Source organism: Pygocentrus nattereri, chromosome 5 (genome assembly GCF_015220715.1).
Source record: "Pygocentrus nattereri isolate fPygNat1 chromosome 5, fPygNat1.pri, whole genome shotgun sequence".
NCBI lineage: Eukaryota > Metazoa > Chordata > Actinopteri > Characiformes > Serrasalmidae > Pygocentrus > Pygocentrus nattereri.
The window spans coordinates 18,407,361-18,423,062 of record NC_051215.1 but is presented as its reverse complement, the minus strand read 5'-3'; the positions used below and the strand labels follow the sequence as shown (position 1 = coordinate 18,423,062).

Sequence of the window (15,702 nt, the reverse complement as noted above, 5' to 3'; positions counted from 1 at the left end):
CTAATTTATGGTAAAAACACTTCACCAGCAATAGGTGTCTCTAGCTAGATCTCTATAACTAGGTCTTTGTTCTTGAAAATTAATTAAATGAAGGAAGTCTCACAAAGCAAAGACATTTGCATTAAAATTAGGGATGAAATAAGTAAAAAGTCCTTGGATCAAGATGTTTTAGTGATGCAAGGTTTTTTGGTGTAACAAAAATGATCATCTCTCTGTTATCAGTATCTCAACTTTAATTCAATCTTAAGACATTTTGTTTGTTTGACGCATTGTTTCTAAAAATCAGTAGTCTAAAAAGTAGTGTGTAGTCCGATATAAAATAGTTGTATATCAAAAACTACATGGTACACAATCAAATAACTGGGATCAAAACATATACACTATTTTAATTAATTAAATAATTTCTTAATTAAGCACAAAGCCTTGCAGTTTCAATAACACTGATAAACACTGGCAGTAGAATGGGTCATACTAAAGGACTTGGTGACTTTAAACATGGCACTGTCATAATATGCCACCTATGCCAAGTCAGTCTGAAATTGACGTTGCATAGGCGGAATATTATGGATGTGGCCCAGTCAACCTTAAGTGCTATTATTGTTAAATGGAAGCACATAATAGCAACAATAACTACAGAGCTGTAGACCATACAAACTCACATAGTAGTATAATGATAATGAGTGCCTATCCTCTCTGTTGAATCACTCACTAAAGAGTCCCAAATTGCCTCTGGAAGCAACATCAGCAAAAGAAGCCCACATTAGGAGCTTCACAAAATGGGTTTCCATGGCAGAGCAACTACACACTATTCCACCATGACTGTTGCCCCAATGCACAAAGCAAGGTCCATAAAGACATGGTTGGCTGAGTTTGGTGTAGAAGAAATTGACTGGCCTGCACAGAGCCCTGACCTCAACCCCATCAAACACCTTGTATGAACTACAACAAAGATTGCAGACCAGGTGCTCTCATCCAGCATCAGTGTTTGACCTTAAAAATGCACTTCTGGATGAAGGGGCAAAAATTCCCACAGACACTCAAAAATCTTGTAGAAAGCTTCCCAGTAGAGTGGAAGCTGTCACAGGTACAAAGTGGGAACCAACTATATTAATGCCTTTGGATTTAGAATGGGCTATTATAAAAGCTCCTCTAGGTGTAATGTGTTTCTGTCCCAACACTTTGGTCCATATAATGTACACATAAAGTATATGTATATATGCCTAATGTTTATACAAAATGTATAGTGGACAAAGACACATAAAATCCAAACTTGATTGTGAATAAGTATATAGAAATACATGTAATAAATACAATAAATAGGCACTATTAGATATTCTTCCATAATGTTACTACACCAAGCAGAATATATTCTGTGGCATTGCTTCCTTATTATTGTCAAAAACATGAATGGGTTACACAGCCTATTGGTAAAACTTTGTCCCACTTTTTTTAAAAGTGCCTCTTAGTGGATATGATTGGTATTCAATTTCCACCAATATTACTGGAATAAAACTACAGAAAAACAAATGAAACTTTATTATCATAGCAGACCACTTAAAAAAACACAAAACAAAGCATTGTATTTACAATGTGTTATGTGATTCTTTTCCCTGCTGTAATACTTATATATAGGTATATACACACACACACACACACAATATATATATATATATATATATATATATATATATATATATATATATATATATATACACACATATATACATATATACATATACACATACACATACACACACACAAAAATATTTACAAGTTTGAAATGGGGGAAAAGCTTTCCATACCAAAAAGAATATGCATTCAAATAATAACAAGGAGGATGATAACAACACATTAATAAGAAGAATTATAATATATTTACCTCTATGTACACAGTAAGTGTAGACAGAACTGAAGAATATGGACTGTTAACAAATAAAAATATAAGCTGAGGTGCTAAGTGTGGTTACATATTTTGTATAAGAAAGTTCTAATCATATAAACAGCTGACAAACACACATCTAAGTAAAGCTCAACTAGTCAACCTTTGTTAGGCATTGTTTACAAAGCCTCGTGTGACTACGGAATTCTGTTAGAACGTCCAAGCTATTAGAATCATCTCTAAACCACATAGCAAATCAGAAAATGTGAATACCAACAGAAATATGTGTGTGGAAATGTGGAAGATTTTTAATGAATCACCGAATTCAAATACATGTTCTGTCACTTATAAACCATTCAGAAAAGTAATAAAACCTAAGAATGTAAAATACTGTGATAAAAACTGCAGTTGTTATTAAACTGTTAAAAAAATGAAATGCTGGCTGAACAAACTGGTCAGATCCACTTTTTTCAAAATGCATGTATGTATAATCAAGGTTGCCAAGCAAACTCTGCATTCCAACAGCAGGGAAGAGGATATAGATCCCTACTCTTCACTTTCTTTCCTAATCATACATTCATTTTTTGCAATGTCCTATATGATTTAATCTACAGTAGTATTGACAGTGGCATCTATTTGAAAATTTAAAATGAAATAGCTTGTTGTGTGCTTTCCTTTCTGGCAACATGACTTTGCTAAGCCATAAATGACCAGAGAGTACATAAGACATAAAGAGTCTCAAAATACATTTATGCCACAATAAAGTGTTTTTTTGGCCTCTGAGTGGTCAGACTGTACGGTAACAACAGAGAGCCAGACACAGCTCACAAGGGACTACCACCATTTAAATGTTCAAATATAATGTTAAGGGTGTTGATGACCTTAAGGAGACATATTGTTGCTGTCAGGAACAAAACCTTCAAAACAATAACTACTGTATTATCAGTTCTTAATTTTGAATATAAGTTAATGTACTAATGTACTAGTGAATGTAATGAATATAAGTTTTTTTTCCATATAATTTCCAAACATTTACATTGGTCCATTCAGCATGAAACGTTTACACAATATAAAGGGCAGCAAGGGCTCAAATGATGACTAGTGATGATTAGTGTTGTTTCTTCTGTAAGGTCATCAAGAATAAATGTGTGAAATGATTATGAAAACTCTGGATGTTTGTGGGTTGAAGACTTGTGGGTCAGTCTAGCATTAGAAGCAGCTTTCCTCAAGTTTGAAAGCCTTAAAGTACCATTTCTATTTTCTTACACAGAACAAGTATGAAAAGGTTTTTTCTTCTAAAAAAAGTCTTTAGTTTTTTTATATGTTAATCTTCATCAGTGTGCTCTAACTGCAATGGCTCTGTCAAAGCCTTGGCAAAGCAATGGAACAAAAATGTCTGCTAATTGTACATAAAAGAGGCTACACATTAAAATTACAGCTTTAGTCTGGTAAATATTCTCACATTCTCTTCCTACTTTTGACTACACCTTTGCTACACCTCCCTGTCTGGCCACCTCAGCAAACAGACAGGGTGGGTGGGCTCTGTCTCTGCTGGGTTTTTTTCAGCAGCTGAATACGATTGTGGCAGTAGAACTTAATGGCCCTCCAGTCACGGCGGTTGGTGACCAGAAGGGGGCATTGCTCCAGGCACCGTTCACAGTCAGCTTTAGCGGGAACACGCAGCTCCATGATGTTACGCACAAGGTGGGACTCCACGGCTGCACGTTCTGCTTCAGACCAAGGCCGCTTCAGAACACCCCGTTTACCTGGGGTGAGAGAGAGAGAGAGGACGTGTTAATCACTTAGCAGTTTGCAGAGAAAGGGCTGTTTGAAAAGTAAATCTTGTACACAAATGGCCATAATCTTACACAGTAGTAAGAGTCTAATTAGCTATGTTAATTGTTAGATGCTAATATTCATAAACACAATTATATACTCACCTGGTTTAGGCTGTCCAGAGCTTCTCTTGCGGTTGGGGGAAAAGGGAGAGGAATTCATCTTCCTGGGGCGAGGGGGCTTGTTGTTAATGGTGATTTTTTTTATCATAATTGTGGACGATTCATTCTTTTCTTTTTCCTGCTCGCCTTCTGATTCCTCTGACAGAGAATCTGCAGAGTTGCCTGACATCACTGAAGAGAGAGAAACAAAATAAGACAGATACAGAGAGAGAATATTTGAAAGAGCTCAAAACCTATTACATTTGTACTCCTGTAGGCGTATTAATTCTAAGGCTTAAAAATCTTAAGGCTTATTCAGTATCTCTAAACTAAAAATTGTTCAGTAACAACTACACTGTGTCACAATTATGCACATTCCATTTTCCTCAACAATGCTGATGTTATTACAACTAGAAGTACTGATACTGGCAGTTTTTTTTTAATTCAATTGTTTTCATGCCTTCTGAAAGACTTTGCACTATTTCACACTTTTCGTCTTCAGAAAGATCTTTATTCCTTTCCATATTGCATGAGAACTTGTTTAATAATTTGGAACAATCTCTTCAAGTTTCCTTTTAATCAAGATCACCTAGCAAACTAATTAACAAACCTGTCTGAGATTGATAGCAGTTATCTAAAAAGATAAAAGGAATAAAACAAATTCTAAAATGCCAGCTACTATACAAATTGTATCAACATTTCATTATAAATGGACCACAAAAATTATAAATGGACCACAAAAATAAAGGACAAAGTCATAATGAAGTCAGTTTCATGAATTCAAATTAATTGTTCCTTGATTCCATTGCATACCTGTTTTTTCTATATTTTATTTAGTCTTTATTCTTATTTCTATTGTATTATTTTTTAAATATTATTTTCACTTGCTTTGTTGTTTTTATACTTCTCTGTCTATTGATTTTGCATTGTTTATTTCTTTTTAAAGTACAAAAGAGGCTACATAAATAAAGCTTAGTATTTATTAAGGGTGTAACAATACAATTCAATACTGAAGTCAACATGCAACATGCAAGCCACACCATTCGTTGGAACTATCCAGAATGCTCATCGAACCAATTTTGCACAATATGGGCCCAAGAGAATGGTGCATTAACCTGCTGAAATATCCCATCATTGTAGGGGTACTTTAATGTCCATGAAGGGCTGCAAATGGTCACCCAATAGTCAAATGTAGCAGTCACTGGTCAATGACGTGTTTAGGCAGACCAGTGGACCCAACCCATGCCATGAGATCACACCTCATACCAGTATAGAACCACCACCAGCCTGCACAGGGTCTTATTGACAACTAAGGTCCACAGCTTCATGGGGGCTTTGTGCACTACACACAAACCATATCATCAGCCCAAAACAATTGGTACCATGACTAATCGGACTACGCCACATGTTGCCTGTACTTCAGGGTCCAGTTAGTAACCTCACAAGCCCAGGTAAGGCTTTGTGTCCAATATTGTGGGGTCAACAGAGGCACTCTGGTGGGTCTTCTGCTACCATATCCCATGAAAGCTAAAGATACTGCACTGACCTGTGGGATATGCATGTGCGGCCTCTTGTATTAAATGTGGATGTGATTTCTGCCAGAGTCACTTGTTCGTTCGCATGGACAATTCTAGCCAAATGCTGCCAGTCACAATCTTTAAACACCCGTGGGCTGCCATTAAACTGTCCACTGTGGGTCCACTATGCCCACTACGTCGTATTCCTGATACACATGACACCATGGATTGAGGAATGTTAAATGTCCGCACAACTTCGGAAATGGAATGTCCCATGTGTCTGGCACCCACAATCATGCCTCGATCAAGCTCCCACAAGTCATGGTCACCTTGCCATGAGCATGAAGGCCAGTGTTCAACCTCACTCAGAAAATAACACCTCACAACTTATACAAGTGTTGATGCTCAAAAGGGCATACTGGCTCCTACTTTTACATTTCCATAAACAGTTCTAAACATTAATTTTTTAAATTTCCACTGAAATCATTATACCCCTACTCTTTATGAGAGTGAAGAAATGGAGGTCTGGTCTAAATACTTTAAATTTAATATGCATCCACTCACCGTCTAACTCCAAGCAAATATGATGGAGACTCATGCCCCGGAACAAGACGCCATCCCTCTCCCCACACAGGACCACTCGCCCAATAAGGCCCATCAGCCCAGGATCCTGACCAATGGTAGCGCAGCTCTGCGTCACATGGTACTCCTTCTGCAGGAAGCTTTCCAGACGCTGTGTGGCATTTCCACACTGGCCTTCCTCTTCTCCCTCACCCAGCAGCAGCAGTTGGGTTAGAATGGCCACCTGCCGGCGAACACGTGTCTGTGTTAGCGCCTGTGGGTGACGAGTACCGCTGGATTTGGCCAAACTCCGTAGCAGATCTGTACCCCGCAGAGGAGTGGCAGGGGAATGATATGGCCGGGCAAAAATATAAGGGTTCTGGGGGTCCACTCCAACTCCGGGCCGCGTCTGCAAAAGAAGCTCCAGGCAGGCCTCAGAGTGCGGGGGCAAGATGAGGGGCTGGACACGCCCCCTTTTGCCCTGGACTCCCACACGCGGCAAGTGAGGCAGCACAAGGCGTTCGAATGGGGACAGTGAAGCCTCAAGTGGAGTCAGAGCCGGTGGGGCACCAGGAGGCACAGGAATGGGGCACTGTGGGGTAACCCTGGCCTGGTACTCAGAAATGGTGAGTTTGGACACCTCACACTCACGGCGGCGGTTGTACAGGATAAGTAGAGCCAGACTGGAATGGCAGAGCAGACGCCACGCTTCAGCCGACTGAGGAGAGCGTGAGAGTGAGATAAAGGCGGAGTGCTGAAGACGCCGCAGGTACAGAACCAAAGAAGAAAGAGAGGACAGGAGGGGGAGCATGTGGGGTCGACGAGAACTGAAAGAGAGAGTCAGATAGAGATAAGAATGGAAAGGGAGATAAAGAAGAACAAAGAAAAACAGAGAGAGAGTAGATTATTTGTATGCATTGCTACATCATATCCACAATTAGATATGTATTTTGTGTTGTAGAACAATATTTGGTCGTTTTTGTATTATTAAATCAAATTTTTCAGTAACTGAAATTACTTACCACTGGTCATACTGATATTAACAGTGAAATTTATGTTGCAAAAAGTAATCTTATGTTGCAGAACAGAAAAAATATGTTATAAACATTGCTTAGTTGAGCAATTGCATTTACACAGCATTTACCTAAAGCAGCAGCTCTTTGTATAGCAGCACTGAGAACCCAAAATGGAGGATCTACAATTTTAGCAGTGTCTACACATAATATATTATAAATAATTCGGACCCACTTATAAATTAATGCACAAAAGAGAGGTGGCATGTTTCACAGCTGGTTGGAGACTAGGATGATATAATCACCTTTACTTTTCTGTTTTTTACTGTCTATGGCTGGCAAGACAGCTAGATTGCTAGCAACCCAATCTGAGAATTTGCATCGCCAATATTCTGTTCTTGCTATTTCACAGAGATGTAAATTGACAGTGTCAACTGTGTCTTTAGAAAGCTCTTTCATTTACACAGGACAGTATCATTACAGCACAGTCAGATTGTACTCCGGGCTCTTACCTAGACAGGTCGCTCTTGTCCTCTGCTCCGCTGTCTTCCTCCCTCTCACCATTTTCTGCCTCTTCCACCTTTGATTGCTGTGTCTCCACCTCCTTTGCTTCCATGGGAATCCCCTCTTCTTTTGGTTTTTCCACCACTTCAATCTCTTCTTTCTCTTTCTTCACTTTGCGTCCCACCTTCCGGGACAGAGTCACAGGGGTTGGTGGGCTTCTCTTCAAAACAGACACTGGGACTCCTCCCCTACAGGGTGGGGTTATTGGTGGAGGGGCAGGGCTTTTGTGGGAAGGGCTAGAGGGGGTTGGGCTCCTTCTAGTTGGGGAAAGGGATAAAGGGGGTGGGGACTGCTGTGTGGCTACAACTGCATGCCTGGGTTTTTCTTTATGACAGCGATGATGTGTGGAGGAAGAGGAGGATGAGGATGAAGGCAAGGAGGCATGCAAATGTGGCAGGCGAGCAGAGGTGTGTGCTCGTTCCATGGAGGCACGTACATCTGGCTGGTGGGCATGGTGTTTCTCCAGGTGGCGTGGGAGTGAGCGGTAGTGTCGTCCACAATACACACAGCACTGTCTCAGTGGTGAGACATTAACACCCCTACATGCTGCTACGTTAATATTACTCCCTGCAACTCCAGCTGGTGCAGGGCACTTAAAAACAGGCCTGGAGGGGGCAGCAGGCTGTGGTGGGGAGGAAGGTAAAGAGCGGGGTAGTGTCGGAGGCCGCCCGGGGGGGCGCTGAGGAGGTTTCTTTTTGCTGTTAGTATAAATAATAGGAGAGGATACTGTTGATTTGCGTTTTTTGCGGTTCATCCGGTTGTGTGCCTCGCTGTTAACACAGTCTGATTCACGGTCAGAGTCGCTGGGCTCAGAGTGAGAGACAGGGGAGGATGAGGGAGAAAGAGACCAAGATGGTGTAACATAATCCGACACAGGAACTGGTCCGGACTCATCCTCCTAAAGACAGAAAGAGACAGTGAAAGAAAGAAAGAGTTAATGAGACAAAAATATACTGTTTATAAAAAGTTTTAAAAATATGTAATATTTTAAAAGATAACAAGTATATCTTTCTAGCTGAATAATAGTAAATATTGCTATTATTATCATTATAATGACTACTACTGTAGTTATTGCGAAATATAATGTAGTCCAACTCGAAAAATAATTTGTGCATTACGAAGCTATGTCTGTGTGTACACAAGAATTCAGGATATGGACTATTTTTTTCACTTGTTGATTGAGATTTAGGGGCATTTTTATACACAAATGAGGATACTTTGAGAAATAACATTGTATTATTAACAAAATAACATTTGTAATTTGTAAAAAATTTGAAGTGTCACTGTTTATTAGTATGATAGCACCATTACTTCATACTGATTAATTTAGAAGTTTATTCAATTAATTATTACATTGAAAAATAGGTTATTTGGAGCCATAGTTTGCTCCCATACTTGTGCTATATGAGTCAAAAATGTTGAATATGGGATCATTTTTGTGCTGTATTTTGTGTATATGATGGCACTATTCCTAACATTTATTCAGATGTCTAAGTTTTAATGGAGATATAGCAGTAACTTTACCTTCTTAATGTTCTCTTGGACAGAGTGGCATTCAAAGCCAGCAGGAGGCACTGTGCCATGAAAACCCTGCAAAGGAGCAGAACAAGTTTGTTGTGCACTATTCAATCATTTGCTCTGTGCATACACACAATAGGTGAAATACACCCTGGTATTCAGGGAGTCACATGTTGGGTGGCTACTAACTCACTTGCCATAGCAGCACTGATGGTAACTTCAACAGCTAAGCATAAACACACCAAGGTTAAAATTCTTAATTGCTACCAGTGAATAAACTTGTGGCTAAAAACTGTCATTTGTTCACACTAGGTTCCTGTAAGCTTAACAGCCCTAGGCTAGTACAGACATATTGAAACATATCTTTCTGATTAAAAGTCTAGCATCACTATTTCATTGGAATTGATGTTTTCAATCTTATAAATCTTATAAAGGTTGCAAATAACATAATACTGTAACATAATAGTCTTGTGTAACAAATTTATATAATTGAGTAAATGAATTAAAAATTAATCAGAAGATTGCTGTAAAATAAAAATAAATAAATCAAATGTTAAGGTGGATTTTTCTTTTTATGTTGTTATATTATAAAAAGAGAAAAATAATATGAAAACGTTTTTCAAAGTGGTAGCACCCTAGCATCTTATGTGCTTAACCTTTATATATAAAGCATTCACATCCCTTAACTGACGCACATATGCATTACACAATAGTTCTGACAACGCAACCTGGTTAGTTCAAAGTGCTCTACCTGTGTTGTTATGTTTGACAACAGCACATGTTTTTCACATGTGCTAATAATATTATTCCACTGACCACGTGTTGCTAAGTGACAACAGTCATCACTAAGTTGCTCCAACAATTTTTTTTTGAGGAAGCAACTACCAATATTTGAAACAATGTTCAGGGATTCTTTTATTTTTTCTTTACTTTGCAAAGCTGTTGTATAAAACAATTGAACACAATAGAATATAACCGTTCTCATGAATACTTTCATGCCTGTGATGACCTACATTGACCAAATCAAAACAGCTGTGCCATTATTTAATGTAACATGCTCCCTCTAGTGTTCTATTGCTTAATAATTGATCACAAATTACATAGGAGCAAAATTAACAACCAAAATAATTAAACTGAAATTAATATAGGTAAATACATTTTATAATAAATTACAAGATCATGAGTACTACTTAAGACCAAGAAAAGGTCTGCTCAGTGTTAAGGTAACAGGTATTGCTCTAATGACTCTTACCATTGTGTTTTCCGCCAACTCTGTCAAACTGTAATCCACAGTGATTTCCTCACCCTTAGTGATGTCGCGGATCGCTATGACTACCAACCGTACTTGATTGCCATAGTGCACTTCTCGAATGCGGCAGTTTGGAGGAGGGGGATACAGCACTGGAGCTCTACCACTACTGGAGCCTTCCGCTGATACCTCTCCAGAACTGAGAGAGTGCATGCGAGAGAGAGACAGAGAGAGAGAGAGAGGGGGACAAATTAACATATATTGTCATATCAAAACCATGAAACTTCTGTAAAAGCTTCCAGCTTTATTTTTTTACGCCATTCTATATATTTGAGTTTTTTTCATGGTTTTACATCATTTGAAAATGCCAGCCAAAAATGACTTTACATAGTACAAAGATTTCATGACTATGGACCAACAGCAACTGTCCAAAATGACCTGAAATAACTGAAGAATGTTAAATTGTTCAATTGTCAAATGTCTTAAATTTGAAACTCAAAGTCTTTATTATAATTCAATAATAAGCATGATATTTACAAAAAGAATTTAACTTTAAACAGGTAACTGTCAAAGTGAAAGCAAATTTAAAGTTGTCTGTTCTAGCTAACAACAGAACCTTGAGATTGGCTGATTTTATCAGCCAAATGATATATGCCTCACAGCCTTCATCCAATTTCAAGTTGCTATATTTTTAAAGTAAGACTAACAGGGATTTTCATTGCTGTTTCTGTATTGTTATTTGCACTCACAATATTACACTTGAATTTATGGTTTCAACATATAAAACATATACACAATTCCATCACCATATCTATTCCATTAAATGTTCCCCCACACATCAACACACACATGCACATGTTTTACACTATTACTACATTACTACATACCACCTGTACAAATACATACTGTAATACACAGTCCACAGACAGAGCCACACAGCCACAAATTCCACCACTGGACCAAAGATAATAAACACATTGCAATAAACACACACAGACTGCATTCCTGTAATCCCTTACCTCTACACACATCCCTAGATTCTCTCACACACATGCACATGCATTCACATATCTCACAAACATTTACCTCCATTTTCCCTATCTGCATGCACACACATAAACATAGCAAGACGTGCATTAACACACACACACCAGGATTGAGAAGAAGATTCTGGTGTGTAATATGGCCCCTCTGACTCTTCTGCAGAAAACAATTTGTGCTTATTCTGTATTCCCTCTTGACCATCACCTGAAACAGACATAATGCATACATTATATTACAGTGTTACTTTGTAAGAATACAAGAACTTGAAAATGCAACAAATGACTGATGACTACAATGAATAATGAGTATGATTAATTGTGAGCTGCTACACAGGTAGTTTTGTTTAAACAAAAACATAACAGACATAAAATGCTTATTACTTACTGCTTACTTATATTCATTACATTAATGTAATTTGAATTTGTTCTAATATTAGTGTTTTTCTGAGTAAAAAAAGTTGTTACTTTTCAGGTATCTAAAAGTTTTGCACATTATGATAACTTTTCATAAGAAGACAAAAACATTCTACTGTACAACTTTTAATGTAAGTTATTGTTAAAAGGATGAATTCCAAGTGATTGATGACCATTTCTGTTGGCCCTTTTGTCATGAAAATTTCACATAATGTTAATGACAGTTGTTGTGTTCAAACGATGTAGGGGAAAAAAAATTCTCTTATCTTCTGTGTGTATACAAAACACTAAGTCGATAATATCTTGCAATTGAAGAAAACACTAATTACACAAAACACACACACTCCCCACCTGGTCCGTAGCTGTGCTCCGACATGCTCTCTTCATCATCTTCTGTGGCAAAGACTCTATCACACACCTTCACCGGTGTGCCTTTCCTTTTCCTTCCACAACCACGTCTGTAACAAACAAAAATACATAATTTTTTTTATTTTACAGCACATGACAAATCCCATCACAGAGCAATAAATAAGCTGGTAATCACTGTCCTAATCAATTATGTGTATATGCCCCCCCCCCCTTTGTATAGCAGCTTCCAGTCTTCTGCGAAGGCCAATGTTGGACAAGAGGGCCTGGCTCGCAATCTGCGTTCTAGTTCGTCCAAAATGGTGTTTGATGGGGTTGAGGTCAAGGCTCTGTGCAGGCCAGTCAAGTTCTTCCAAACCATTCACCCAAACATGCCTTTCTGGACCTTGCTTTGTACAGAGGGGCACAGTCATGCTGGAACAGAAAAAGGTGTCCCCAAAACTGTTTCCATCAAGTTGGAAGCATACGATAGTCCAAAATGGCTTGGTATTTCCCTTCACTGAAACTAAGCAGCTTAGGCCAACCCTGAAAAACAACCCCATAGCATTATCCCTCCTCCATCAAACTTCACACTTGGAGCAATGTATTGGTATTCACCAAACCCAGACTCGTCCAACAAACTGCCAGATAAAAATGTGTGATTCATCACTCCACAGAATATGTTTCCACTGTTCCAGATTCTAGTGGTAGCATGCTTTACACCACTCCATCCGACGTTTGGCGTTCATGAAGTAAGGCTTGCATACAGCAGTTCGGCCATGATAACCCATGCCCTGATGCTCTTGGAACATAGGATTTTTTGTTTTTGTGCCTCAGCATTGGCGACACCACTCTGTAACATTACATGGTCTGTCACTTTTTTGTCACTTGTGGCTGAGTTGCTGTGGTTCCTAAATGCTTACACTTTTTCAATAATACCACTTACAGTTTACTGTGGAATATCCAGGAGGGAAGAAATTTCTGACTTGTTGAAACGGTGACATCCTATTATAGTAGCACACTCAAATTAATTGAACTCTTTAGAACGAATCATTGTTTCACGAATGTGTGTAAAGGCAGACTGCCTGGCCAGGTGCTTGATTTCATACACCTCTGCCAATCTGACTGAATGAAACACTTGAATTCAATGATTAAAAGGTGTGTCCTGATGATTGTGTCCATATAGTGTGAGCTTATGAACTGTTGTACAAATTTGAACTGTACTAAACTGAATTAAACAGAAAGAAAGAATCTTGAGATAAAATTAGTGCACAAAATTGTCCACCAAAAGTCTGATCCAGAGTCAGAACTAGCTTCGAATTTTTAGTCGAAATAGGCTTAAACCAGCCCACGGAACCCGAACTGACAAGATTTTCAGGCCTACTGCAGTTTCTTATGAAAGGCCAACCTAATTTGCCACAGAAGCTACTGAGAATGCTTAATTAAATGAGCACGAACATGCACTGTGTGTGTGTGTGACTGACACAATAACTGAGCTGGAGCTGTGATAAGACTTAGTCTTGCAAACATGATATTGATCTGGCCGACCCTCCATCTGGATCTAAAGAAAGACAGAAAGAGAGTGTGTGTGTGTGTGTGTGTGTGTGTGTGTGAGAGAGAGAGAGAGAGAGAGAGAGAGAGAGAGAGAGAGAGCAAGCGAGCATGTGCACACATAAGCATGCAGGCACATTTATGTGTCCAATTTCAATGCAGCATTTCAGGCCAGCAGCAGCTTCATGAAGGTCTGGCCTCTCCTATGCCTATAGCCTATTAATGAGTAACGTATGAAAAACAACAAAAATTACAAACCACTAAAATATGAGAGAGAGAGAGAGAGAGAGAGAGAGCTTTTATTATTTATTATTTCAACAGTTTGAAGGCCAAAGAGAGCAAGAAAGAAATATTCTCAAACAACAAATCCTGTCATGCACACACCAATAACTGCAGTATGTGTACAATCTTCCACATACACGTGTGCAGTTTTTTCAGTGGTGTGTGCGAGTGTTTCAGTGGTGTGTGCCAGTAGTATGTGCAAAATTTTTTGTGTATTTTACCTAAAGTGTATTTTATTTAAACGCACACATACACTTTATCGCACCTCAGTGAAACATTCACACATCCCACTGAAACACTTGCACACACACAGTCACTATACACACATCACTGAAACTCGTGGGTGTGAGTGATGTTACACAGACTTTAGTCACTGGTGTGTGCACCTGAGTTTTCAGCATGCCCGGAAGTTATTTCACTGTAACAGGATGGCAGAGTTTTACAAAATAAGAGCATACTCAGCAGCACAAAGGAATAAGGTATCTGTTAAGCCTCTTTTAAAGATGAACGAATAGTTGCTCTTTACAATTTAATCAGCCTTTTCATCTTTAATCAGGTGATAGTGAAGATGTTTTTACCACAACCTAGACTGTGCAGAATCCATACAAGATGACCTGCTAGACAGGTCCCTAACTGAATTGGAGACCCACACACAAACTGGTCATTCCATCATAACTGTAGATGAGAACAACTAGCATCAAAAGAATGCATTTTATCAGCATCTATTTATCCTTTTATAAAAGTTTGAGGGCCAAAGACAGCAATGAAGAAATATTTTCACAGTCTCAACAACAAATTCTGGTGACCCAGTTTTCTGATAAATTATCATATAGAATAAATTATCCTAGATTTGTTTTTGCAAAAACCCTTTTACTTTGTGCTGCTGAGCATGCTCTTAATTTGTGAAACTGTGGCTTCCTGTTTCAGTGAAATGACTTCCAGGCCAATGAAAACTGTCAAACTGTCAAATGCACACACCACTGACTGCAGCCTGTGTACCATCATGCACATTCACATGTACAAGTGCTTCATAGGTGTGTGCAAGTAGTGTGTGTATGTGCTAGTGTCTCAATGGCGCATGCAACTGTTTCAGTAGCATGTCCGCGCGTTTCAGTCGTGTGTGCAAGTGTTTCAGTGTACGGCCCCCTAGATACTCTGGTTTAATTGCTATCCAAGATGTAAGTATGTCATTTAATTTCAATGTCTCTCACTCTCATCAACCTCTCTCACTCTGTCTCCCCCCCTTTCACTGTCCATCTCTCTTTTCTCACACTGTCTCCTTTCCTTCTCCCTTAACTTTTCTTTTTCTTTTCCCTCCTCTCAATGTCTTTCAAACCTTTCAAGCTCTCTTCTCTCTCCCTTTGTCTCTACCTCAATTGTTTCTCCCTCTTTGTCTTCTTTTCCCACCCCCCTCTCCCTCTTTCCCCTTGTCCTCCTCTCCCTTTCTCTCCTTCTTTCTACCCTCCTCTTTCAATTTTTCTGTCTATTCTGTTTGCTTCTCTCTCCTTGCTTCTCTGAATAGCCCTCACTTTCGCTCTCCTCCTAACCATTTCTATCTCACTCTCTCGCTATCTCATTTTTCTCCCTTTATCTTTTTTCCTTTCCATTCCCCCAACTTTTTCTCTTTTCTGTTCTTTTTCACTTTCCCAATCCATCCTTCTCCCCAGAGGGATCTTCTTTCTCTTTCTCTCTCTCCTTCAATTCTCAAGCTCTCTCTGTCTCTCCTTTCTTCCATCTCTTTATTCCTTTCTCTGCCTCTATTTTTCACATGTCTCTGACTCCTCTTTCTCTCCTTCTCTCACTCCTTCTACCTTTTACATATACACATG

The 15,702-nt window shown here is 38.9% G+C and overlaps 1 protein-coding gene across 2 annotated transcripts in view; it reads right to left on the bottom strand.

Annotated features, from left to right (window-relative positions):
- Window positions 1-1,729: 1,729 nt before the first annotated feature.
- Window positions 1,730-15,702, bottom strand: part of si:dkey-117m1.4 (serine/arginine repetitive matrix protein 1) — a 29,056-nt gene continuing 15,083 nt past the window's right edge. For both annotated transcript variants that reach the window (XM_017709039.2, XM_017709040.2), the window contains exons 2-9: window positions 12,047-12,153; window positions 11,390-11,486; window positions 10,242-10,437; window positions 8,996-9,061; window positions 7,420-8,369; window positions 5,898-6,721; window positions 3,820-4,008; window positions 1,730-3,645 (exon numbers count right to left, since the gene is read on the bottom strand). In XM_017709039.2, coding sequence (XP_017564528.1) covers window positions 3,395-3,645; window positions 3,820-4,008; window positions 5,898-6,721; window positions 7,420-8,369; window positions 8,996-9,061; window positions 10,242-10,437; window positions 11,390-11,486; window positions 12,047-12,153 — 2,680 coding nt within the window. In that variant the 3' untranslated portion in view covers window positions 1,730-3,394. The remainder of the gene's footprint in view (window positions 3,646-3,819; window positions 4,009-5,897; window positions 6,722-7,419; window positions 8,370-8,995; window positions 9,062-10,241; window positions 10,438-11,389; window positions 11,487-12,046; window positions 12,154-15,702) is intronic.